The following is a 25,870-nucleotide window of genomic DNA, read 5'->3' on the forward strand; positions in this document are numbered from 1 at the left end:
GATCACTTTTAATTCGTTCGGTGTTTCAGAATCCTTAATTTCTACCCATTTCCTTTCTCGTCAATGGTCCAGCATTTTAAAATATTCCGTTGTATTTCTCTTTATTTCGTTCTGAGTTCCAATATCCTTATTTTTTTTTTTCCATATCTTAAGTTATCCAGTGTTTCAGCATCCTAAGTTTGTCCTCTTTTCTTCCTCATTTCGTCCATTCGTCTTTATTTCCTCCGTTCCTCCTATTCCATCCCCAGCTGCCCTCTTCACCCTCCTTAAATACGGGTTTTGGTGTGTGGGTCTGGATTTCTCATAACAGTATTTCTATTCCTTATTTCTGTCCGTCCAGTATTTTAGCATAGATTTTCGTCAACTCATCCACTCGCCTCACTTTCCCCTATCCTCGTCCTCCTATCCTCAGCTGTCGTCCTCCTCATCCTCCTTCATATACTGCGCAGGTCTGGTGATGCGCGGGTGAGCCTCCTGTCACTTGTACGCCGCGTTTTCAAATGCACTGTTACCCGTCATCGTCATGGGAACCAGCTCGCGTTGGCTCTTGTTCTTCTTCATCAGCCTGGAAATGGTAACGAAGAGGTTAAAATTGAATACAGGACATGATTGGTCACCTAATGGCGGCTCTCCACGCTGCTCGATCTCTGGCAGCATCCCTATCCAGTCCCTTATCCCTGAGGTCACACTCTGAGACCTCGTCCTACGTCTTTTTCGGTCCGTCTCTCACAACCCTACCCCCGACGTTCACACTTCTTCCCTTCTGCGCTCAAATGTCATCCTCTGTCCTATCAACATGCCCAAACCATCTCGTTCTATCCCTCCTCATCACAGACCAATACATTCCAGTCCCATCCTTCCTCTCAGCTCCCCAATCACAGTCCTAGCACCCTCCAGGCCCCACATTCAGCCACATTACACATCCATCCAACATCGCCTCTGCACGTGTGAACCCATGAACATCCTTCTCCCCCACTGCCCGTCTCACCACCGCCATAGTGATAAAAAGTGTTACGTTATAAATAAATAAATAAATAATGGCTAAATAATAACTGACATCTATGGACTTTAAATATAATGCATATGAAACGTACTTTAGAGTTTGGTAATAAGTTGTTAAAGTTACACGATAAAAATTAAGTGAAGAAAAAGGAGGGAAAGTCACTGCCAGTCCTACCTCCCAGTCCTTATCATAATCCCATAATCTACTTAACCTCTGTCGAGAAGGAAAGCTGATTGGCCGATAGAGGTGGAATATCACTTAGAAAATTAATGATCAGAATATTAACTCTTGTTGCGTCGTTAGTAATTAATAGTTAAACATAAATATAATGAATTTAGGTGATGATTACCAACTCCCGTGTAGAATCAGTTAGTGGTGAGTTGCATCGATAAAGAATCATGTTAAGAATCAGGTATTTATCGTAACCTTTATTTATTTTTATTTTCCACATCCCCATTTAACCATTTCACCATCTTAGTACCTTTGCCCACCTGTACTGGTTATGCTTTTCCCACCTGTTATTGCTTTACTGATTATTTACCTGTCCAGTAAGATGGCGTCCTTTGTACTTTGTTCTTACTACCTCTAGATAACCATAGTCACCTTTGAGCCTCCGTAGAGCTTCGTGACTTACCAGAGCCCCGTAGAGCTTCATGGTGGTTTAGAGTTCATGAAGGCTGCACGTAACCCGCCCCCCAGCTCGAAAAGCCGCGCCTAAGATGAGTATGACTGTCTAAAGGAAGCGAGAACACACACACACACACACACACACACACACACACACACACACACACACACACACACACACACACACACACACACACACACACACACACACACACACACACACACAGACCGGACTGAAGGACTTACCATACCTGAAAATTATTTAAAAAAAAAAAAATTGCATACTCACAGGTAAATGAGTCCAATGCAAAGGAACAGAGTCAGGAAGAAGAGGATGCCGAATGCGATGGTCATGTTCCTCAAGGTTTCAACTGTCAAAAAAATAAATGAATAAATAAATAAATAAAATTGGTTACTTGCACGAGCTATGACACAAAGAAAAAGAAAGAAAGAAAAGAAAAAAGAACTACTGCATGAATTAGGAGCTTTATTAAATCCCTTCAGCCCGAGGACTCGTTTTCAATTTAACCAGGCTACCGTCAGACCATTTTAGCCAACTTTCAATGAATCTCTTGTAGTGTAGGGGTTAATGAAGGCTTTACTGAACCCCTCCAGTTAAAAAAAAATCCTTTGAAAGTAGTATATAATAGCTAGGAGGTATCAAGAATTTTAAAAGTCCCCGGGATGAAGAGGTAAAAATGTACTGTATGAGAGAGAGAGAGAGACAGACAGACAGACAGACAGACAGACAGACAGACAGACAGAAAGAATACCTGCAAAGGGTGGAAAGGTATGCACCTGAACTGACAAAACTGACAAGGGCCGGAAGTGAAAGTCAGCATTTAGTCTGACCCTAGATTAAAATGTTTGAGTTATATGTTTACATATATATATATATACAGAGAGAGAGAGAGAGAGAGAGAGAGAGAGAGAGAGAGTATATGGTATATATAATTATGAGTTAAATGTTTATATTCATTGAGAGTCTTGTGGTGAAAGTAGGGGGGGGGGCGGGGGATTTGCTTCCCTCATATCACGGTGCTTCAGGGAGCATAAAAACAAGTCCTAAATCGTTTTGTTTGCATGAGGCGGAGGACAGGGTGAGGAGAACACAGGAGAGCATACAGGTGGAAGAAGAGACTGGTATGTGATGGAACTGATGCTGCTGTGTTAGGAGAAAAATGCACGATGGAAAGATGAAGTTGGTTTACTCTTTTTACTCTAACTCGATCTAGAATTAAGTTAGTATACTCCTTTTTACTCTAATTTGATCTGAAATTAAGTTCGTGTACCTTTTTTTTTTTTTTTTAATTCTAACTTGATCTAGAATTAAGTTGGTATACTCCTTTTAGTCTAACTTGGTCAAATTTTTAATGACATGAATTTTTATCTGTTTGCTGAAAATAATCCTTACCTCCGGCGATTGTCCATCCATTGGTGTATCTGAAAAATGAAAAAAAGGATAATGAATAATAATAATAATAATAATAATAATAATAATAGTTCTCTCTCTCCTTTTCTATCTGTCTACCTGTCTATCTATCTATAAGTATATCTTTCCGTCAATCTATCACCCATTTTTTTTGTGTCGGGCTCTGGGTCTATTTGCGCTTGCCTTTTGGTGTTTAGGCGAAGGATGTTCAAACTGTAACACATAAACTGAACATATAGAGTAGTTATATTGGGTGATTTTTGGAGAGAGAGAGAGAGAGAGAGAGAGAGAGAGAGAAACAATAAGAGAACGCTAAGGAGTAATATCCAAATAAATCGCTAAGATAGAAGTGTTACGGGAACTCCTACAGCCCTAAATTAGCCCAGTCTCACCTGCACATATATCCACCTGGAGTGTTGATGCATTCGTGGTTCTCTGCACATGGGTTGTTGCTGCTGTTGTTGCACTCGTTGATGTCTGCAATGAATGAATAGATGGTTAAATGGACGAGTGTGTGTGTGTGTGTGTGTGTGTGTGTGTGTGTGTGTGTGTGTTTTCAGTCCTCATTTCCTTGATTCTATTCACCTTACCATACTACCATACCTCGCAGTATCACCATACCTAACGATCCCACCATACCTCACCACCCCACCCTTACCAATTACTTCACCATTCCACACCATCCCACCATACCCCATCATCCCTTACCATCCCATCCCATCCTACCCTACCCAACCACTGCATCATCCCACACAATCCTACCACCCTGCCACTCCCTATCATCCATCCTTCATCCCCTACTCACCCCTGCAGTAGCCTCCGGTGTGGTCCCCTTCCGTCTTCAGGTACCCGAGGCTGCAGGTGCACTGGAAGCGTCCGGATACGTCAGTTCGGTTTCGGCACACTAGATTTGCGGCGGCAGGGCAGGGGTTATCCGAACAAGGGTCTGCCGAAGTGGAGGCGGTGAGGACGTAACCAAAATCCTAATAGGCAGTTCTGTTGTTATTTCATGCTAGGTTTGTGAGTTGCTACAGTTTGTTCACTTCAACTTGGCAGAGAGTTTCATCCTTTGGCACTTAATTTCCCGTTATTTTGTGGTAGGGTAAGATAGTACCACGGCTCTTCATCATTTTTCAGAGCACTTATTCGTGACTAGCTTCATACAGGCAGCTAGAGTTAATCTGTTAAAGCTCGATCGTTCAAGATGGAGATGTGGAAGTTTTAGGCAAAGTGAAGAAAATATACCTCTGTTTAGCACTTATTTAACAGTCCCTTATGACTCACTCACAGCTGACTAAAGACTCTATCATTAACTGAAAATACAAGAGCTGTCCTGGTCATGAGAGAGCTAATGGTGACAGTATTGACACTCTCGGGCTGCTATGACTCACTTTCGGCTGAATAAAATCGTCTGAGTGTTGGAATAAAATACTGAGAGTTCTTTCAACCATGAGACGGTCCAATGTTTTCTAGTTTATCATCAGTAAAGGCTATCTCTATGGTGACAGTGAATATTTTAGTGTGCTATCACCAACACAAATAATTCTCAGTAAAGGCTATCTCTATAGTGACAGTGAATTTTTAAGTGTGCTATCACCAACACAAATAATCATATAATTTATCCTCACATTTACTTTGACTCTTACCTCTCTCTTGCACCGTGATGGAGTCTTTCTGAACCATGAGTCCGCCAGGCAGCACACATGACCCTGGCGTGACCTGACTGTCCTGGCACTGACCCTTGATGACCACTGACACCTCCTGGGCCATGTCGGGTCGAGGGGTTACCACCAGGAAACTCACCAGCAGGGGTTTTGGTGATGCGTCTCTTTTTCTGCTCTCTCGCGGTTTGATGGAGAGGACTTCGATGTTCTCCCGACCGAAGGACCGTCCCAGCTGTTGAGCGGTGTAAAGAAGGGTTGTTACTGTTACTCAATACCATTCTTTATGGTTGAGTAGACCCGTCGACCACAGGTAAACATTGCTTCTGCGGGACCGTCTTACAGGTACAGCACAGTGCATTCACCATGTAGGGATCTGTCGCCCCTTTGTGGTAGACAGCACCTCACCAGGGTCGGATAAAGGTCTTTCCCACGGCGAGGTGAAGGGAAATATGATGAGGTTTGGCTCCCGAGTGGACGCTGCAGCTGTTCCGCCCAAGGTACACAGCGCCACCACGTGCAGGCCTCACCAAGAAGGATGGTAAAAGGAAGAGGTAGTTGGTTATTTCAATGCCGTAATGACGCATCTCGTTTTCTGTGTTCTTAGGGTTTGATGACAGGGGACTTCGATATTGTTCGGATCTGCTGAGGGGTTTATGAGGAGGTGATGAAAGTTAATTGGTTACGTTTTTTATTTATTAGACGGAGTTGGCTGAAATGGATTTGGAATCGTTGTCAGGTTACAACAAATTCACTTTAATGTGTGTGTGTGTGTGTGTGTGTGTGTGTGTGTGTGTGTGTGTGTGTGTGTGATAAGAAGTAATAGATCAGAATGGAGAAAAATAAGGGAGATTTTGGCCATGATGATGTGAGGTTATACACGTGTGGAGATTCTGCCGTCGCTGGAAGCAGGAGCAATTCATTTAATGTACAGAAGCTGAACTAAGGCTCTCATTGGCTGGATCCCATGACGTCACGCCTTATGCCCAGCCTCAACCTGCCCATGTTCGCTATAGTCGGCCTTGCGCCCGCAAGCGCCTGTGGTGTGGCTCGCACCTGTTTACAATGGTGCCACGTTTCCTCAACTTGCGATGTGAAACGGAAGCTATTTATGTACAAGGCATCACAAATTCGATAAATTCAGATGAATAAAACTTACACTTGTGTATTTTGATGGATGAATCAACAGTAATCTAATTATGCATAAAATATTTATACAGTAACACAGAAACATGGCACACATATTGTACAGTGTTGCTAAAAGATATTGTAGTCACTTTTAATGGTTTTTAGCGTAGTTTTAGGGTGGGTAATAATATCACAGTTATGGATATAAGATAATGAGCCTGAAAAAAGAAGAAATATGCCAATATCCAAAGTAAAAGAAATAATTCATATAATTCTTGTGAGTGGCAATACACATCCATCTGGCCTAAAATAAATGTCCCAAGGGAGAATGAGGAGATTCAATGTCCCAAGAGAAAGAGAGAGAGAGGGAGAGGGAGAGGGAGAGAGGCATGCATTGAATGCATTGTCGGCATCACTTAATATAACAAAACCAAATTAACAAATGAAAGCACAATTATAAATAACTTATAAAAGAATCAAAAGTACTCAGGGTGGCTCACATTTCCCGCCATGTGGTAGGTGATTCCAGCCCTTCCCCTTCCCTCCCTTCTTAATCCCTCCTGGGTGTCTCAGGTCAAATCCCCTTCACACTTCCCTCCCCCTGGACCACCACCCCAACAAACCCACATCCACACTCCCACCCACACCTACACCCACACCCCACTACGTCGGGGTGTATGAATCAGTAACGTAACAAACCTCTCAGCAGACAGTAACTTTGACACTCCATCTACTACTAAATATAACAAAACCAAATTAACAAATGAAAGCACAATTATAAATAACTTATAAAAGAATCAAAAGTACTCAGGGTGGCTCACATTTCCCGCCAGGAGAGAGAGAGAGAGAGAGAGATAACGGTATAGAAAACGTGGCAACACTGTACACAGGTGCGGGCCACACCACAGCCGCAAACGTGCGCGAGTCCTACTATAGTGGCTAGTGCTCCCAACCCGTCCACGAAGGGTCTACGGAGCTCTCGCGTTTTCTCAGTTTATCTGTTTTGTCGTGTTTTATCGAGGACTTGAGAGTGTGCTTGTGGAAGAGACGTGAACGCAATATCTGTGCGAGGTGATGGAGCGAGTAGGAAGGAGGAGTGAGTCAAGGTGTCATCAGAGGAAGCGAAGGTAGGAATGTTTGTTTACCTTCTCTAGTGATATCTGCGGTTTCTTTCTCTGACGCACGCATTACATCAACCATCCTCTGCGTTATCCTCCTACCTTGTTTATCTTCTTATGATTGATTACTTTAGTGTTTCTTGTCTTCGTGTCTTTAATTTAGAGGGGTGGTGGGTGAAGGATTGAAAATGTACAGTGTGATGTGATGAAACTTGTGATGCTGTTAGTCGCCATGGTGCGTGTGTTGTTTGGGGCCACTTACTGAGCACGGCCCCTCAGCAAGCGTAATGAGTGTTGCCGATTATTTTTACTGACCTTCTTAATTAACTGAAGAAGAATTTGATAAACATCGAAGGAGGTAGAGGTTTGATGGAAGAGTCTAGGTGAGAAAAATGGATGAGGAAGGGTTGATGGAGGGATTAAGAGGACAAAAAGGGGGATGGGGGGTTGAGAAGGGGAAGAAAATGAGCAGTGGAAACAGAAAATTGGAGATGAGGAGGGGACAGAGAAAGAGTGCTGAGTGAAGAGAGCTATAGTGTAATGGCGACTGTAACTACGGTATGATTAGTGAAAGTTCTACCCTATAATGGCCTATGTCAAAGCTACGCAGTATACAGTAGATGGAAAGTGCTCATGTGTTAGTGTCTAGAACGCATGCGCAGACTTTTTTCTTCCTTTCTTTGAACTGAAGCCTCACATCCGTCACTTTGTTCGTCGTGTTTTTATTTTTATCTTTTCGAATATTGCTCGCGTTAGACATCAGTTTCTTATTCGTGGGTAGTCTGGCTGGCTTATGTTGGTCTCTCATCCATTCCCACCAAGGATGAGAGGAACACCATCCGTCCAGACCACCTACCCACACCATCCACCCACACCACCTACCCATACCATCCACCCACACATCTACCCACACCATCCACCCACACACCCACACCACCTAACCAAGAGCAGATGGACAGAGATACACTGATACAAACTGACCGACAAGATGAACAGACACGGGAAGAAACAGAGAGACGAGTAAATGACCAAACTTACAGCCTCGATGAGTTGAACAGGAAGTGAGGTGTGGGTGAGGGGCGGTGGTGTGATGGTTAGCGTGCCTTGCCACACGCTGGAGGTGACGTTAACCCCCCTCACCCCCTGACACACACTCCCGCACCTACACTCCCCCCGATCCTCGTTGCTAATTCCGCAGGTGAGAGGCGCCGGGCAGGCCAGGTCTCGACACTGCTTGGTGACGGGATCTGCAAAAACGACGGAGTAAAAAATTAAATAAAACACACACACACACACACACACACACACACACACACACACACACACACACACACACAAAGGACGAAGCAAAGTAAAATGGAAATAGATAAGTAAACAGCAAAATAGTCATAAATTTAGTCTTTACTGTTCGTACGATCGAGTGACGAATTGTTCATCTTTGACACGCAGTTTCCAGACGAGTTTATTCATCTTAAGGGAGAGAATCTGTCGTGAAGGGACTAATGAAGCATGTTTCTATCTCCACGCAACAGAAAGGTCCCTTCAGAGGCGATGAAACTTCTAGTGGAGCCGAAATATATTTTAAAAAATACGTTCTCTAGTGAAAAGCGTTATTCATTTCGTTATTAGTTCATCCACATTGTTTTTTTGTCCCATTTCCTGTAATACTTAAGTGCAATTATTTTATGCTTATCGACTGTCGTTTAGTACCTGAATTACTGTACTGTACTCTTAAACCTTCGACACTAATATTCATTTATTATTATTATTATTATTGGTAGTAGTAGTAGTATTACCGATGTTATTATTATTATTATTATTATTATTATTATTATTTATTCTATATATTTCGTGTTAATAGCAATTACCTGTACACTGCGAGCCGTCCAGGATGCCTTCTGTACACTCCACACCTGTACAGATAAAAAATTGCAGCGTCATTTCATTTCTTGAGTAGAATAATATATTACATTTATTGAGCAGCGTTACTAATTTTATTGAATTTTCGTAACAGCATCAGTTATACATTTATCGAGTAGCGCCAGTTATTACATTTATCACCTTTATTGAAGTGTAGGTTATTTTATTACATTTATTGAATAGCGTCACTTATTACATTTATAACATTTATTATCTCAGTTATTACATTTATTGAGTTGCTTCACTTATTTATTATCTCAGTTATTACATTTATTACATTTATTGAGTAGCTTCAGTTATTTTATTACATTTATTGAGTAGCTTCAGTTATTACATTTATTACATTTATCGAGTAGCATCAGTTATTTCATTACATTCATTACATTTATTGAATAGCTTCAGTTATTTAATTACATTTATTACGTTTATTGAGTAGCTTTAGTTATTACATTTATTGTGTGACGAAACTGAAGCACATTTTTTCATTACATTCTCTAACATTAAACTGACACTGATTTTAGGACCACAGTTGCGAGAGAGGTGAAACAGGGTGATCTTCAGTCGCCAGTATGAACCACAAGTGAAACTGATCATAGGGTTCAGTCGATAGTATGAGTCGAAACTGAAACCATTAGGAACGAAGGACACCTATAATTGTCTGGGATTATTTTTTTTTTTACTTGTTTTTTCCGTCCTCTGTTTTTCTTAAAAAAAGAAAAAAATCTTACGTATACATTGGCCGTGGTTGATTGTGTCGTTGGTGTAGCCCTCCTTACACACGCAGGCCGAGCCCCCCACGCCCTCCACGCATTCTCCACCCTCCCCGCACCACGCCCGCACCTCCGCCTCCACCCCACACTCGTGGCGATCTGCGGAGGAAGGGCGGATGGTGGGAAGTGGTTGGCGGGAGTTTGGCATGAGTTATAGGCATGAGGAAACGTTCGCTGACGTTTCTCCGCCTGCTGTGGCAATGGAAAGCTTTACATGAACACTTTCTTACACGGTAGCAGTAGGAAAAACACAAGTAAAAAGTATGAAGAAAAGGAATACGCTTTTTTTTTTTTAATGCAAGAAAGAAGGAACCAAAGGCCAGGAGCCCGCAAACCGTTCCTTCCAAGAAAAAACAAAAACAATACAAAAGGGAGCCAAATACAAGATCCATTCATTTCATTTCGAGATGCCTGGACACCGCGTTTGATATACTGGAGACGCGTGAGAAATATGGAAATCTGGGGGCATTGCTGAGGGAGGTTTGTCGGCGAACTTTTGCTGATAGCTGTACAGACTGAAGTGTGCTTTCTGCCTACCCTGTAATCCTACCCCTGGCTGGAGATCAGTCAAGCCGCTATCACAGGGATCCGTGGACGTCAAAATTGGCCGTGGACGTCTGGAATCACTGCCGCGCGAGGGTTGTGGACAGCCAAGCGCGGAACGCCATCAGACCCATTCGTGGACGCACACGCTCACTGACGCTGTCCAAAACTTCGCATAGTCTCCCTGTTCTCAAGAGTTTATCCCTGGTTGTGGCCGAGTAATGTGTGTCGTCTGCTGTCTTGAACTCCGGAGTCAGAATAGTAACCGTAATAAGAATTTTTACGATTATTTTACTACCTTTAGTCAACTTTGTATAATCTTTTGTAATAGAACTCATCGCCAAATGACGAAGTGTTATTACTAGACACTTCTGAAGTGTAACTGCCCTCTACATATTTTAATGAATCTTGCTGGTGGCAGGTCTCACAAACTCTAACAGGTAACTGTATTGGATTCGGTCAACTCGCATCCATCTCCTGAAACTCTCATGATCTTCGGAGGCCAGTTCTTGGGCCAGATTTGTGTACTGGCTGCCTTATTCTCTTCCTGGGAGCCATTCTCTCCTCCAAAAAACTCTCTTTCTTCTTTTTGCCCTGTTGCAGAGGCTTCTTCCTCTTCCTGCAGAGTGAGGACTGCAATACACAATACAAAATTCATTAGCTGGTTCACGTCCATTGTTGCTGATAAAGCCGTCGTCTGCTAGGGAGTCGGAACAAGTGACCTTGGTTGTGGCCAGCCGAGTGGGGTGAACTCAATAAAGAAGAAAGTGGCTTCGTCGACTCACACCGTATAATAGGGACCGCTATTTTGGGATGTCCATTGTGTTCTGCACAGTGCGACCAGTGTTCCTGGGTGTTAGCGGGTTTTTAGTCAGTTTCACACATAACGAAGGTCTCTTGTCAGTTGTTGTCAGTTGCATGTCATTAGTTGTCTGTTATTAGTTGTCTTGTCAGTTGCCTGTTGTCTGTTGCCTGTCATTAGTTGTATGTTGTCTGTTGCCTGTTATTAGCTGTCTGTTGTTGTCTGTTGCCTGTTATTAGTTGTCTGTTGTTCTCTGTTGTCTGTTGTTGACTGTTGCCTATTGTTGACTGTCATTAGTTGTCTATTGTCTTGTCTGTTGTTGTCTGTTATTGTCTTTTGTCTGTCGTTAGTTGTTGATGTCCTGTGTACTCCTTGACATGTATGACCTTGTACCTTCTTGCTATTCCGGCCGGCTTTAATCACCCCAGGAGAGACCTTGTTAGGTAGAAGGGCCAGGTGTAGCCTCATTAACCCCCTCACTCCCTAAGACATCTCCTGAGCTGAATAAAATCGTCTTCAGGTGGCCAGAATTAACTTTAAAAATGTCATAGCACTGAAAGGTTAATTCTTCAGGTGATTTTTACAGGTAGCAGACGATTTTATTTAGCCTAAGAATTCCCCCCCCCCTGGTAACGAAGGTGTTAATGAAGGCTATGTATTCTCGTTACAATGGAAGCTCCCTAACACCTCATCCTTAGTGATTTATTTTTTGGGTATGGCTGATTGGTTCGTATTCTCGTTGTTTAAGGAAGCTCCCTAACACCTTTTCCTTAGCGATTTATATTTTTGGATATTGTTGGTTAATGTCTTTCTGTATATCATTTATGCAGTATGGCGATATTGGAAGGATTTATACAACATGGAAGAGGGTAATAAGGTGTAATAAGCAGAATAAATGGCTTAGGAGAAGGTATTAGGGAGCTTCCATACCCTACGAGAATGTGGGCCTGTGTGTAACCCTTCGCGTATGAATGAGAGAGAGAGAGAGAGAGAGAGAGAGAGAGAGAGAGAGAGAGAGAGAATTATTACGTCATCGGGCTAACGGGGTGAAAATCGTAGAAGTTAAATAATTAGTGATGGTACTGTTGCCCATCATCATCATCATCATCATCATCATCATCATCAGATCTTCCTTGGGTGTGAAGATACTGGCTTCGATTCCCTTTCAGTGTGGGATTGGGATAGAGAGGGATCTGAAACCATTCTTACGTTTATACAAGTTGTCGAAGGTACGGATGGTTTGGGAAGAAGTGGTGGAAGGGAAGGTTGGTAGATTGAGATTTCGGAGATAGGGAGATAAAGAGATAGTCTGGGAAAGAGAGAGTGAGAAAGGAAGAGAGAGGAGTGGTTTTGGGAAGGAGAAAATAGGAGGAAGGAGTACTGTAGTAGGTAAACTTAGGAGGAGGTGGGGAGGGGAGAAAATGGTATGAGGAAGAGAAAGTAGGAGGAAGAAACAGACTGAGAGGGAGGAGGAGATGGGGAGGTAGGGGTAGAAAAGTGATAGTTTGAGTAGGAGGAGGTGGGGAGGTAAGAAGATAGCCTGAGAAAGAGAAAGGAGGAGAGAAAAGTCGTAGATTGTGAAGGAGGAGGAGGAGATGGGTAAGTAGGAGATAAGATGAGGTACGTAAGAATGGCGTCCCAGAGTTGAGAGGGTGGAAAATGAAATAAATGATAAATAAATAAATAAATGAGTAGAACGACAGGGAAACATAAGCCATCGATAATCAATTCACCAATAAATGTTCCGTTCTGCTCACGGTACCCTGGTCTCGCTCCGCACCGTTTCTCGCCGTCCTCGTAGTAACACACGCTTCTCGCAGGCTCCTCGCACGCGCACGCTGATGTCTCGTTGTCTGTCAGGATGGAAGAGGAAATATTAAGATTGGATTAGATGAAAATAAGGGCTTCATTAATACCCTTATCATCATCATCTTCATCAAAAGAGGAAGTCTACGTTCCATCTCATCTCCTGTGTCATGCAAGCACCACAAAGAGGGTTAATATTCAATACCCCACTGCCATCACATAGTCGCCTTTTATGACACACACACACACACACACACACACACACACACACTTTTCTTTCTCCCCCATCCCCCTTGTGTATATTAAATTTTGCTCTGTAACTCTCTCGCCCATAGAAGCTACAGAATTGAGTCGGATAATCAATGCCTGTCACTTGCACACACCATATAATTTCCCCGTCACACTTCCTGCTCACAATAGCTAACCATTTCGCCTAGCCAGCTCACCTTGCTACGTTACCTCCCCTTTTCCTTCTCCCTCCACCAGCTACCCACACCACCCGGTCATACTTGCCTACATCACTTAACCATACCACCTTACCACACTGTCTACATTTCACCACATGACCACACCACCAGCCTACCAACACCTAACCCCACACCACCTAACCACACCTAACCCCACCACCAACCCACACCACGTACCCAGTTGACAGGTGCTAATAGTCTCGTTCCAGGTGTATCCAGGGTAGCAAGAGCAGGTGTAGAGGTCAGGTGGGTTGGCGTCCGTGCACAGGTGGTCGCAGGTGTGTAGATGGGGATTAAGACATTCGTTGATGTCTGTGTAAGGGATTGGAATGGTGGTTAGGGAGGCGATAAGGGAAGGGTTAAAGAGGTTTGTGATCAGAGGTGGGTGTGAAAATTGTGACTGGGGAGGCAGGTGTAAGGTTCAGGTGTGTGGGAGTCTTTACACAGGTGGTCGCAGATGTGTAGATTCAAGTACTCATGAACATCTGTACAGGTTGACCAGGATTAAGATGAGAATGGTGATTAGGGAGGTGCTTAGAGGAGGTGGTTTAGGAGGAATGGTTAAGTAGGTGATCATTGTTGGTGGTTTGGACTGAAGCAGCATTAAAAAAAAATAAATGATAATAATAATAATAATTCTACATCCGTATCCGTATTAACCTCAAAATGTAATAATTTTTCCTTGATCACTGCCCACGTATTCACCAAAAAATCAGTGAAATCAGGTAACAACTTTTTGAGATATACCCAGACAGACACGGGTAAATACACAAGCTCCTCCAGCTTCACCGGCAGAGGTAATAAATACGTTTTTTCGGCTCAGGTGGGTTAATTGGACACAGGTGAGTGGGCGAACGAGTGAGGTAATGAGGAAAATGGATGTCAGTGTGGGTTAGGGTAGGTGAATGAGGGCAGTGGCTGGGAAGAGCACGTGAGTCAGACAGGGAAGTATTATTTAGGCTAGATTATGTACAGGTATATGGGGTTGGCAGATAGACAGATGGAGTGAAAGACAGGCATATAAATAAAAAAAAACAGAAACAGATAGAAGAAAACAGACAAATCGATAAGTAGATAGACTGACAGGTAAATATAGAAACAGACAGATAGACAGACATAAATAAATAGATAGATTGATAGACAGATAGCATTACTACCATTACTAGGCATATGGCATCTTTTACACTCGCATCTGAATTATTATTATTATTATTATTATTATTATTATTATTATTATTACTATTATTATTATTATTGTGCTATAGTTTGTTCACTTTCACTTGCCGAGGGGTTTCGTCCTTTCTGTAGCTCAGTGGCAGAATAAAGACAATACCACAGCCCTACATCCTCGCCAAAGCACTTCTTCGTGACTGCGTGTTCTAGTGTTGATTTCTCAGTTACACTCATAATTCAAGATATATACGTGATAATTTTACTTGAATTAAAAATGAATAGAGTATCATATATCGTAGTGAAAATTAGTGAATGAATTTGGAAGTGTGTATGGGAAGCGAAATTTGAAGAGTGAATGTAGCAAAGAATAAGGAAGTGATTTACGGGAGGAAGGAAGTCACGGGCCCTTTTTGGAAGCTCCCTAACACCTCTTCCTTACCGATTTATTTTTGGGAAGTGATTTATGAGAAGAAGGAAGTCATGGGCCCTTTTTGGAAGCTCCCTAACACCTCTTCCTTACCGATTTATTTTTTGGAAGTGATTTATGAGAAGAAGGAAGTCACGGGCCCTTTTTGGAAGCTCCCAAACACCTCCTCCTTACCGATTTATTTTTTGGAAGCGATTTATGAGAAGAAGGAAGTCACGGGCCCTTTCTGGAAGCTTCCTAACACCTCTTCCTTACCGATTTACTTTAGGATACGGCTGGCTAATATCGTTTTGTACGTTATTTATACAGAATTTGGTGATATTAGAATGATTTAAGTAATTCGTAGGTAAACAGTAAAATAAATCACTTAGGAGAAGTTGTTAGAAAAAGGGCCAGATATATAGACAGGTATGTAGATAGATAGATAGATAGAAACAAGTAGATATATAGATAGAAACAAATTGAGATAGACAGACAGATAGATAGAAGCAGATTGATAGATACATAGGCAGGGACATAGGTAATTAGACAGAAAGAAAAAGATAGATATGAGCAGATATAACCAGATAAATAGATATAAACAAGATATAAACAGATAGATATAGACAGACAAACACTGACTCTCCTTTTGAACCGACCTCGTTTCCACCTTACTTAAAACCCCTCTCAGACGATTTTACTCAGCTTAAGGAAATCGTCTGTTTCTCAGGGTAACACACACAACATCTTAGCAGTGAGAGAGCTTTTTTTTATTAATCTTTCTCCCTCCAGTCTCTCTCTCTCTCTCTCTCTCTCTCTCTCTCTCTCTCTCTCCCTCTCCCTTTTAGAAGAGTCGCCTAGAGTCTTTTCGCCTTAACTTGGCCCAGATTTTCGTCCTTTAGCAGCTTATTTCACGTAGCTCAGTGGCAGAAGACAGTGCTACGGCTCTATAATAGAAGGCAATGCTACGGCTCTACATTCCTTCCATACCACTTCTTCGTGACTAGCATCAGATTCTAGTGTTGATCTATTGTTACAACCCGGCATTCAAGATGGCGAGATGGCAATTTTGGGCCAAGTTAGAGTAAAAAATATATAGTAATAAAAAGATTAATGGAAAATTTTTGATTCTCCTATTTCCAAAATTTCTCTCAACCTGAATAAAAGCATAATAGATGTAGAGGAGAAAAAATCGAAAAACGCCCTCTGGTTGATGGATTTAATAGATATTTGTAAAAAAAAATGAATATACGAGTGAGTAATTAGGCATTTGGTGACGGACAGCATTTTAGAAACTCAGGTGCTTCATAATTAAAAATCTAGGTAACCGGAAGTGTGCATAGCCAGGTGTGTGGAGAGTCAGGTGTGTTGGTAATTAGTGTGGGTAATTAATATGGATAATTAGGCGTGTGGGTAATTGTGTGGATAATTGTGTGGATAATTCATATGGATAATTAGTTTATGAATAATTGATATGGATAATCAGGTGTGGATAATTAATATGGATAATCAGGTGTGTGGATAATTAATATGGATAATCAGGTGTGTGGATAATTAATATGGATAATCAGGTGTGGATAATTAATACGGATAATCAGGTGTGTGGATAATTAATATGGATAATCAGGTGTATGGATAATCAGGTATATGGATAACTAGGCTCCTGGATAATTGAACCAGCTGTGTAATTACCCAGTCATTAAGCCAGGCGCGGTGGATAATTGGCTTAATAAGGCCCAGAGAGATGATTGCTTCCGGTGTCATTGCTCATTTATCTCCATGCTTCTCTCTCTCTCTCTCTCTTTCTCTCTCTCTCTCTCTCTCTCTCTCTCTCTCTCTCTCTCTCTCTCTCTCTGCAGCATTTATTTAACTGTTTATCTATACGTCTGTCTTCAGTATCTATCTATCCATCTATCTATCTGTCTATCTATCTATCTACTTACTTTCACATCCTCCTTGCGGTCCTTTGAGGTATCCTTGGCGACAGAGACACCTGTAACTACCAGGTGTGTTGATGCAAACCTCCCCCTCTCCACTGCACGCACCCTCGCTCTGGCACTCGTCGATGTCTGAGAGAGAGAGAGAGAGAGAGAGAGAGAGAATTAGATTATCACAAGTTTAATCATAATTTTTTCAATAACCATCTGGCTGTGTCTATCTGTCTGTGTATGTATGTATGTATGTATGTAATGTATGTATGTATATCTATCTGTCAGTGAATCTTATCAGTCTAAAATATTTCTTCCATATACAGTAGTGTCTTTGGTGTGTTATCTACTTATCTATATCTATGACCCTATCTTCCTCCCTTACACCTGTCCCCTCCTTTCTCTCTGTTTATATCCAGCTTTCTAACTATCTATCTGTGTCTGTATCTATTTATATCTCTCTGTCTGTGTATATCTATCTATCTATCTATCTATCTATCTGTCTGTCTGTCTGTGTATATCTATCTATATGTTTGTATCTATCTGGCTATCAGTGAGTCAGTCAGTCAGTCAGTCAATTACCCAATCTATCTATCAGTCTGTCTATCTATCTATTATTTATCTATCTTCGTAACTTACCTTCACACACACCATCCTTCAGCGTGTACCCTTTCTTGCAGGTGCAGCTAAAACCAGACGCAGTGGCCTCAGAATTTTCACAGTGGTACCCTTCACCGACCCCACACAGGCTGTCCCCATAGTACTCGCAGGGGCCTGGGGTACAGAACGGTACAGAGAGGGGTGGTACAGCGATGGATTTTCAAGGTACAGTGAAAGACATATGTTCCCTAAAATATTCAAGGATTTCTACTGTTCATTTTTCTCTCTTGGGTGATTTCTGGTGATCGTTTTTAGTCTGCAGATGTAAACTGGTCACACACACACACACACACACACACACACACACACACACACACACACACACACACACACGTCATATTTTCAGCCCTCACCTGTGAATGGATTAATTTTACGACATCGCTTGACATCCAGGTCGTTGCTTGTTTATGCGTAATGCACTGAAAATCATTTACACCTTTCAGTTCATTAAATACCTGTGACACTGAAGAATCCATTGAGTTACAGGTATATTAATCAGGTGTACCAGTAAAGCCTAATTTGTCTCAGTGTTTAGGCTGATGCAAAAGTTCGTCTCTTATTCCAACTCGTCTACCTCACTCCCGGGGTATGTCCATTATTTGCCTCTCTGATATAGTACATCAAAGAGGGAGGAAATCTCGCTGGGTAGAAAACCGTGCCAGACATTCCCCGGTTCAAAACAGCCATCGGAAGAAAGTGAAAAAATTATAAGAGGTGAAATATTAGTCGAGAACCATACCAAAATGTTCTCGCTTTGAAATACCCAGCAGAAAACGAAAAATATATAAGAAGTGAAATATTAGGCGAATATTTGTCCTCTACTGTACATACGCTATAGACCACTCCATATCTTCAGAGGACAGTGGATCTTGGACCCGTATTTTCGTTGAGTTAGGAGGCTCCCTAGCACCTCTTCCTTAGCGATTTAGTTTGGGATATGGGTGGTTACTATCCTTTTGTAGGTTAGTTATGCAGAGTATGGCGATATTGAAAGGACTTATGTAACACAGAAGAGGGCAGTATGGTGCAATAAGCAAAATAAATCGCTTAGGAAAAGGTGTTGGGGAGCTTCCTTACCTGACGTGAAGAAGGGCCTAGGACATTGCTTGGTAACTTAATTTTGGGTCACTACATAGAGGAAAAAGAATTACTGTTTACTCTCTCTCTCTCTCTCTCTCTCTCTCTCTCTCTCTCTCATCATTTTAGGAGTTTAGTAAAATTTGCCTAATATGACCCTGAGCTGATGATTTTTAATGATGAAAACAGCTGAGTTCTTGGAGAGAGAGAGAGAGAGAGAGAGAGAGAGAGAGAGAGAGAGCACGGTGAACAGCTCCATCGAAATAAACCCGAGTGTGTCAATACAGAGTGTGTGATATAACGAAGGGAATGCGGGTGCCAGTATGTTTGTACACACACACACACACACACACACACACACACACACACACACACACACACACACACACACACACACACACACACACACACACACAATTATTTATTACTCTCTTTTCTGCTGCATATTTTTCACTTTTTTTTTCATTTTCTAATATAATATGGATGTGTTTCGTGGGCATGGACGGGATTTTTTTCTTTCACTGTACAATATGGATTACAAATACTTATGGAATTGTGGCATTAAAGTGAGTATGTGTGCTTAGATTACATACGTAGCCTACTGTTTAAGAAAAGAATACAGTAGAAAATACAGAATAGTAATTGTCTATGTGTTTATTGTGTTGAGTGTTTATAAGTTGAATGTAATTATCCAAATGTTTATATCTGTAATCCCTGGCTAATTACGGGTTTTACTCTGTTAACACTTTATTCGTATTGTCAATTTTTTGCATCTAATACTATGTGGCGGTGCGTCTGTTGATTTTTTTTTTTTAATGCAAGGAAGAAGGAACCAAAGGCTAGGAACTGCGAGATTGTTCCCTCCAAGAAAAAGAACAACAACAACAGTCAAATTAGATCCGTTCATTTCGTGTATTTCGTGAGGTCAGAACTAAAAAATAAAATAAAACGAAGTGTTGTGTCCGTATTTCAGTATTGATGAAAGAATTTTACTAGTCAATATTATCAGTGTTTGAAGCTAAAAGACATTAATACAACTACTTTCTCCCTTCAGTATGCACTTTACAATCTCCCCCTCTCTTTTTCCCTCACCATACGATTATCTCCCCTCCCTTCCAGTTATCCTCCTCACCCACCCCCAGTTTCCACCCCTCCCTTCCCCCATACGTGTACCCCCCCTCCCCTGCCCTCCTTCTACACCCCCTCCATCCCTACCTTCAGCGATATTCCCCTCCCCCAAGACTATTCCTCCCTATTCCCTTACCTCAGCTCCCGCCCTTCTCCACCCCTACCCCACCTACCCCCACCATCCCCACTCTACTTCATCCTCCACCCCGCCTTAACCTCCCTTCTTCCCTCCCCCACCTACATCCAGCCACCACCCTTACCCTACTTCCCCCTTCTCCCGCCGCCTTCACCTCCCCTCTCCCCTACACCCCCACCCCAACCCCCACCCCTCAGCCACCTACATCCAGCCACCACCCTCACCCTACTCCACCCTTCTTTCCCTACCCAAACCTCCCCTCTCCTCTACACCCTTTCTCTTCTTCCCCCTCCTCTCACCCCTACATCCTCTCCCTTCTCCCTCTTCCTCTCCCCTACATCCCCTCCCGTCTCCCCTGCTCCCCACCTGCATTGCCACCATACTCTGCATAACCCAGCCTTGGCCCACAAAGGGAAGGTCACACGGTCGGCCAAATAACGTTATGATGGCGGACTAACCTACTTGGAATTTCCCTCTTGCAGAATTTCCACTCCAGGCACATCCCAGCGGCGCGTGTGGCAAATGTTGGACAGTGGATAAATAAATAAATAAATAAATGAACAAATAAATCGCGCAAGAGGGGTTCGATGATATCCTAAATGGTCAGTAAAGCTCCTGATATTCCGAAGTGATTTCTCTCTCTCTCTCTCTCTCTCTCTCTCTCTCTCTCTCTCTCTCTCTCTCTTTTTTCATCTAAATACACGTATACAAAGAACATATATATATATATATATATATATATATATATATATATATATATATATATATATATATATATATATATATATATATATATATATTTACAGTATATTATCACCCTTAACAAACCAGTTTCGTGGTATTTTACTCTAATCATCGTCTGTAGTGTCAGATTGTTTCGCTCAGACTGTACACTGACAAAAAATATATATATATATATTCTTCCTCAGCTCCACAATGATCTCCCCAGGCCACACCACCCTCCCACATACACTCCCTTACCACGCCCCTCCACCTTCCTTTACCCTACCAGGTCCCTTCACCTTCATCTCCATTACGTCCCTTCGCCTTCCTCTCCCCTACCATGTCCTTTCACCCTCCTCTACCCTACCACGTCCCCTCACCTTCCTCTCCCCTACCACGTCCCCTCACCTTCCTCTACCCTACCACGTCCCCTCACCTTCCTCTACCCTACCACGTCCCCTCACCTTCCTCTACCCTACCACGTCCCCTCACCTTCCTCTACCCTACCACGTCCCCTCACCTTCCTCTACCCTACCACGTCCCCTCACCTTCCTCTACCCTACCACGTCCCCTTGCCTTCCTCTACCCTACCACGTCCCCTTGCCTTCCTCTACCCTACCACGTCCTTTCACCCTCCTCTACCCTACCACGTCCCCTCACCTTCCTCTACCCTACCACGTCCCCTCACCTTTCTCTCCCCTACCACGTCCTTTCACCCTTCTCTGCCCTACCACGTCCCCTCACCTTCCTCTCCCCTACCACGTCCCCTCACCTTCCTCTCCCCTACTATGTCCCTTCACCTTCCTCTCCCCTACCACGTCCCTTCACCTCCCTCCTCCCAGTCCCTTCATTTCGTGTTCTCGCAGCTTGTCCTTTGAAATGCCCGTCGTAAGAGATGAATTCTTCTCTCAGGCTCCTGTGACATACTCTCACCTGAATATAATCGTCTGGCGTTAGCTGGAATGGAATACTAGAGGTGTCCTGACGACGAGAGGGTTAATTGTACCAGTATGAAAAATCTGCGGCTCCTGTGACGTACTCTCAGCTGAATAAAATCGTCTGTCATTAACTGGAAATAGGATAATGAGGAGGATGTGAACGTGAGAGAGTGAACTAAATGCTGCCATGTAACAAGAGATTAACAGTAGAATATGGAGCTAGTCACGAAGAAGTGTGATGTCGAGCTTCTGTGTTGTCTCCTTCAGCCATTGAGCTAAGAAAACAGAGCTACAAAAGGACGAAAATCTCAGCCAACTTACAGTGAACGAACTATAGGCGAATTTTGTCGACTTACCCACGCAGGAGTTCGTGTAGGAATCGTATTTTTTCGGATCCGGACAGCGACAGGTCACCAGGTTGCAGGTCACGTGATAGCAGGTTCCCTCAGGTGGGCAGGTCACCCCCTTGTTGACCTGGGCTTTGCAGAGGTCAGGGCAGGGACAGGAGGTCATGTTTGAGGGTTGGGGCGAGGCGGGGTCTGTGGTCCAACCCTCATCACACACACACGCCTCCCCAACCAGGTCAGAGTTCACGCCGCAGGGGGAGACGGCTAGAAACGTTAGACGGATTTAGAACTTAGATTAAAGTTGGTTGGTGGTTGTTAGGTTAAAGTGGGTTATGTTAGGTGTGTGTGTGTGTGTGTGTGTGTGTGTGTGTGTGTGTGTGTGTGTGTGTGTGTGTGTGTGTGTGTGTGTGTGTGTGTGTGTGTGTGTGTGTTTGTGTGTGTGTGCGTGTGTGTGTGTGTGTGTGTATCTATTGATCCACCTGTCTGTTTATCACTAATCTCTTCATCTATCCAGGCCATGTACTTATCACAATCCACACAGCCATTTATCTTCATCAGCACTATCCGGAACACTTACTAGTCGTTGTGGTCGTAGTAGTAGTCGTAGTCGTCATTTCTGTAGTCGTCACATTCACGACCTCAGCCAGGGTCGTATTGGGGGCGGGGGCTGTGGTAGAGGTGTCATTGTCGCTTCCCCCCTCAGGTGTCGCTTTGGGGGTCGTGGCTGTGGTCGTCGTGGAAGTGTCGTTGTCGCTTCCCCCCTCAGGTGTCGCTTTGGGGGTCGTGGCTGGGGGGGTCGTGGAAGTGTCATTGTCGCTTCCCCCTTCAGGTGTCGCTTTGGGGGTCGTGGCTGGGGGGGTCGTGGAAGTGTCGTTCTGGCTTCCCCCCGCTATGGTCGTACTAGCGGGTGGTCGTGCCGTCGTTCTGTTTTCACCCACGACCTCACCTCCTTCCGTAGTCGTGGTGTGTGAGGGGGTCGTCTGCTGATTCTCTTCTCCTGCCGCCGCGGTCGTGTGGTCGTGGTTGTCCCCTGTGGTGGTGGTGGTGGTGGTGGGAGGGTTTATGGTCGTCACTGCCTCACCTGGTAAAGAGATAACCCCTTCAGTACGACGATGTGGTTTTATATTGTATTTTTTAAACTACTGGATGATTTTTGTCAGCAGTGGAGAGACTTTTTGATAGTAGTAGTAGTAGTAGTAGTAGTAGGCTAGTCGTAGCAGTAGAAGTAATAGTAGTAGTAGTAGTAGCTCTAGGTTCATCTGAAACGTGAACCCAGTGGACTGCAGGCTGAAGTTACCCTCCTCCTGAAGTTCCCCATCCTTCTCTTGGGGGGATAGGGAGGTAGTTGAGGGGCGTTTGTATAACCAGGCAGCTCCATCACCACTTATATCGGTGCCACCACGTGAAGGCGCCCACAGCACCATCTCAAACCTCTTCACTGCGAGTTCCCCTTAAATAAAATCGTCTGGGTAGTGATAATTGGATAAAAAATAGATCATCGGACTGAAGAGATCACGACTACTTTGATATCTGAAGTGGGTCATTATTATCAGGCGTTGATCTCATTTATTATATTTATCGTGTTTATCATTTATACTGGTTCTTGGGGGAGGGGGCGCCTTTACTTGGTGGCACTGATATGGCCGTGAGGGGGAGGGGAGCTGAACTACTTGATTATATAAACGTTCCCGACTTCCTTCCCTCTCCCCCTAAATTGTCCCCCATATCCTTCCCTATCCCCCTAAATCGTCCCCCACTTCCCTCCCTATCCCCCTAATCGTCCCCTACCTCCTTCCCTGTCCCCCGAAGTGAGGATGGGGGACTGCAGGAGAAGAGGAACGTAAGCCTGCAGTCTACCGGGGTCACGGGACTGCCTGGTTGTATCAGTGCAGAATTATACATGCATACACTACACCACAATAACCTTAATCATCATATCGCCCCTGAACAAAATTTAAGTCATGGAAATATTTATTATGTACAGTATATTTGGCTGGTGAAATATTAATGCAAATATTCCTAAATGATTCCCAACACGTTTTTCCATTTGTCATTTTTCATACCTTCCGCGGAAAAGATTATGATACAGAGAATATATTTAATACTAATTTATTTCTATGCAAATATATGTGTTACTTTGATTTTTATATACAGTGGTGGACAGTTACATACACAGTCACAGGGATATATAATGTCTTGTATATACAGAAGTTTTAGCATTGATATTAACACACACACAAAAAAAAAAAAAAAAACAGCGAGCACTCAAGTCAAATTATACACACAACACACGCGATCGTACATAAATAGCGATGAAACATACACACACACACACACACACACACACACACACACACACACACACACACACACACACAGGTACACCCCAAACGCACTCAATTTCTCACCCTGGTACCCTTGCAAGCACATATACAATCCTCGCACGCAAACACGGCTGAATTCCAAGCGCACTCAACTTCTCAGCTAATCTCATAAGCAGAAGTACACTCAACACACGCAAAAGTCATTGAACCAGAAAAGCACGCAATTTCCTCCTAGTAACCCCCAAAGCGCTCAGACACACGCACGCAAATATCAGTAACACGAAGCCCACTCAATGTCCCCCCCCACCATTAACCTCACAAACACTTATATGCACATTCACACGCACACGCAAACACTACTACACGCCAAACGCATGTAGATCTCACTCGACCAACCGCACAAGTACTTACACACACACACACACACACACACACACACACACACACACACACACACACACACACGCACACGCACACGCACACAGAGCCGGTATTTTCCAGACCTACCTAGTTCTCCCTCTACCCACGCAAGCACACACACACACACACACACACACACACACACACACACACACACACACACACACACACACACACACACACACACACTACTATCTAATGGTGTTTGGAAGACGCTAGTAATGAAGGGGTAAAAAATTCCCCCCCATTACCCTTTACTGTGTGCCCTCCTTTACTAGTTTATTATTATTTATTTATTTATTTATTTATTTAGGTAAAGGAACGCACTCTTTTTTCAGGCTTAGAAAATATATATCGTAGTTAAAATGACTGGGAACTCTATCCATTGGTAACTGTTAGATTACCATTAACTCTCTCTCTCTCTCTCTCTAGCAGTGAATAGGTTAGAATGTTCTTTGATTCCCTTAGTGTAATTATCATTAACTCTTTCTCTATAATCATCTTTTTTTTTTTTGCTTCATTTTTTGGTATTTAGAAGACAACTCGTACTAAAGGGGTGGTGCTGGGGGGAGGGGAGGGACGCCTTCACGTAGTGGCACCGATATAACTGAGTAGGTTATACAGAAATCCCTCTCTCCCATCCGTATCCCACTAAAATCAAAGGGTGGACGGAAGGAAGAAAGGGTCATTTCAGCCTGCAGTCCACTGGGTTCACGTTCACATGAGCGTGAGTCCATAGATACTAAAGAGACAATTTCCCTCCCTTTCTCACCTTCCTCTACCGCCCCCGCCACTAAACACGCAGCCGCCACCACCGCCGCCGCCGCCAGCCATCCTCCTCTCGCCATCCTGCAGGTGTGGTCAATTAACACATCAATAGAGGCGAGGTAGACAGGTGTGTTGCCGATGCACAGGTGTGGGCTAGTGTGGGGGCGTGTGTGTGTGTGTGTGTGTGTGTGTGTGTGTGTGTGTGTGTGTGTGTGTGTGTTTCTATCCTGCAATATGATGCATTTTTTGGCCTCATATTAATCCCATAAATCCAATGACGTTTTTATTTTCTTGCTTTTTTCACACAATTATTGTATACAGCGTAGGAGATTAGTAGCTAAAGTTAAAATTAAAGCTATCTCTAATCCCTCTATTCTGTTGTACCTTTCCTGACGTGAACAAAATCATAAAATAGCAAGAAAATTATAAACCGTCCTCGTATTGAAGAGGCTAAGGTCAAAATCCGCCGCTGGGATTAGGCTGAGTGTGGATTTATTCTTACGCAAACGGATTTCACTTCTTCACCAAACTCGCTTACGTAAAAAAAATAGTAATTCCTTTAGGT

At 43.2% G+C, this 25,870-nt stretch overlaps 1 protein-coding gene across 1 annotated transcript; it reads right to left on the minus strand.

The window, feature by feature from the left end:
* Positions 1 to 370: 370 nt before the first annotated feature.
* Positions 371 to 25,385, minus strand: LOC145414544 (uncharacterized). The gene is made up of 16 exons (XM_080284064.1): positions 25,310 to 25,385; positions 22,371 to 22,874; positions 21,803 to 22,057; positions 17,424 to 17,558; positions 16,800 to 16,925; positions 13,455 to 13,589; positions 12,738 to 12,857; positions 9,618 to 9,758; positions 8,838 to 8,882; positions 8,008 to 8,216; positions 4,709 to 4,958; positions 3,868 to 4,008; positions 3,455 to 3,539; positions 3,045 to 3,073; positions 1,920 to 2,001; positions 371 to 565 (listed from the first exon to the last, which is right to left on the minus strand). The coding sequence occupies exons 1-16, from the start codon at positions 25,383 to 25,385 to the stop codon at positions 478 to 480; spliced, it is 2,421 nt and encodes an 806-aa protein (XP_080140190.1). The 3' UTR covers positions 371 to 477.
* Positions 25,386 to 25,870: the final 485 nt, after the last annotated feature.

The sequence above is a fragment of the Coenobita brevimanus genome, chromosome 100, assembly GCF_032717465.1.
Source record: "Coenobita brevimanus isolate Jiangsu-jjx chromosome 100, ASM3271746v2, whole genome shotgun sequence".
NCBI lineage: Eukaryota > Metazoa > Arthropoda > Malacostraca > Decapoda > Coenobitidae > Coenobita > Coenobita brevimanus.

Excerpts from the sequence above, each read along its gene's own strand:
- LOC145414544 (XM_080284064.1), bottom strand. The coding sequence starts at position 25,385 with ATGGCGAGAGGAGGATGGCTGGCGGCGGCGGCGGTGGTGGCGGCTGCG. Across the intron at positions 12,858-13,454 it reads TATTAGCACCTGTCAACTGG|ACAACGAGACATCAGCGTGC; the intron begins GTACGTGGTGTG and ends CCATCCTGACAG. Across the intron at positions 8,883-9,617 it reads CAACCACGGCCAATGTATAC|GTGTGGAGTGTACAGAAGGC; the intron begins GTAAGATTTTTT and ends TTATCTGTACAG.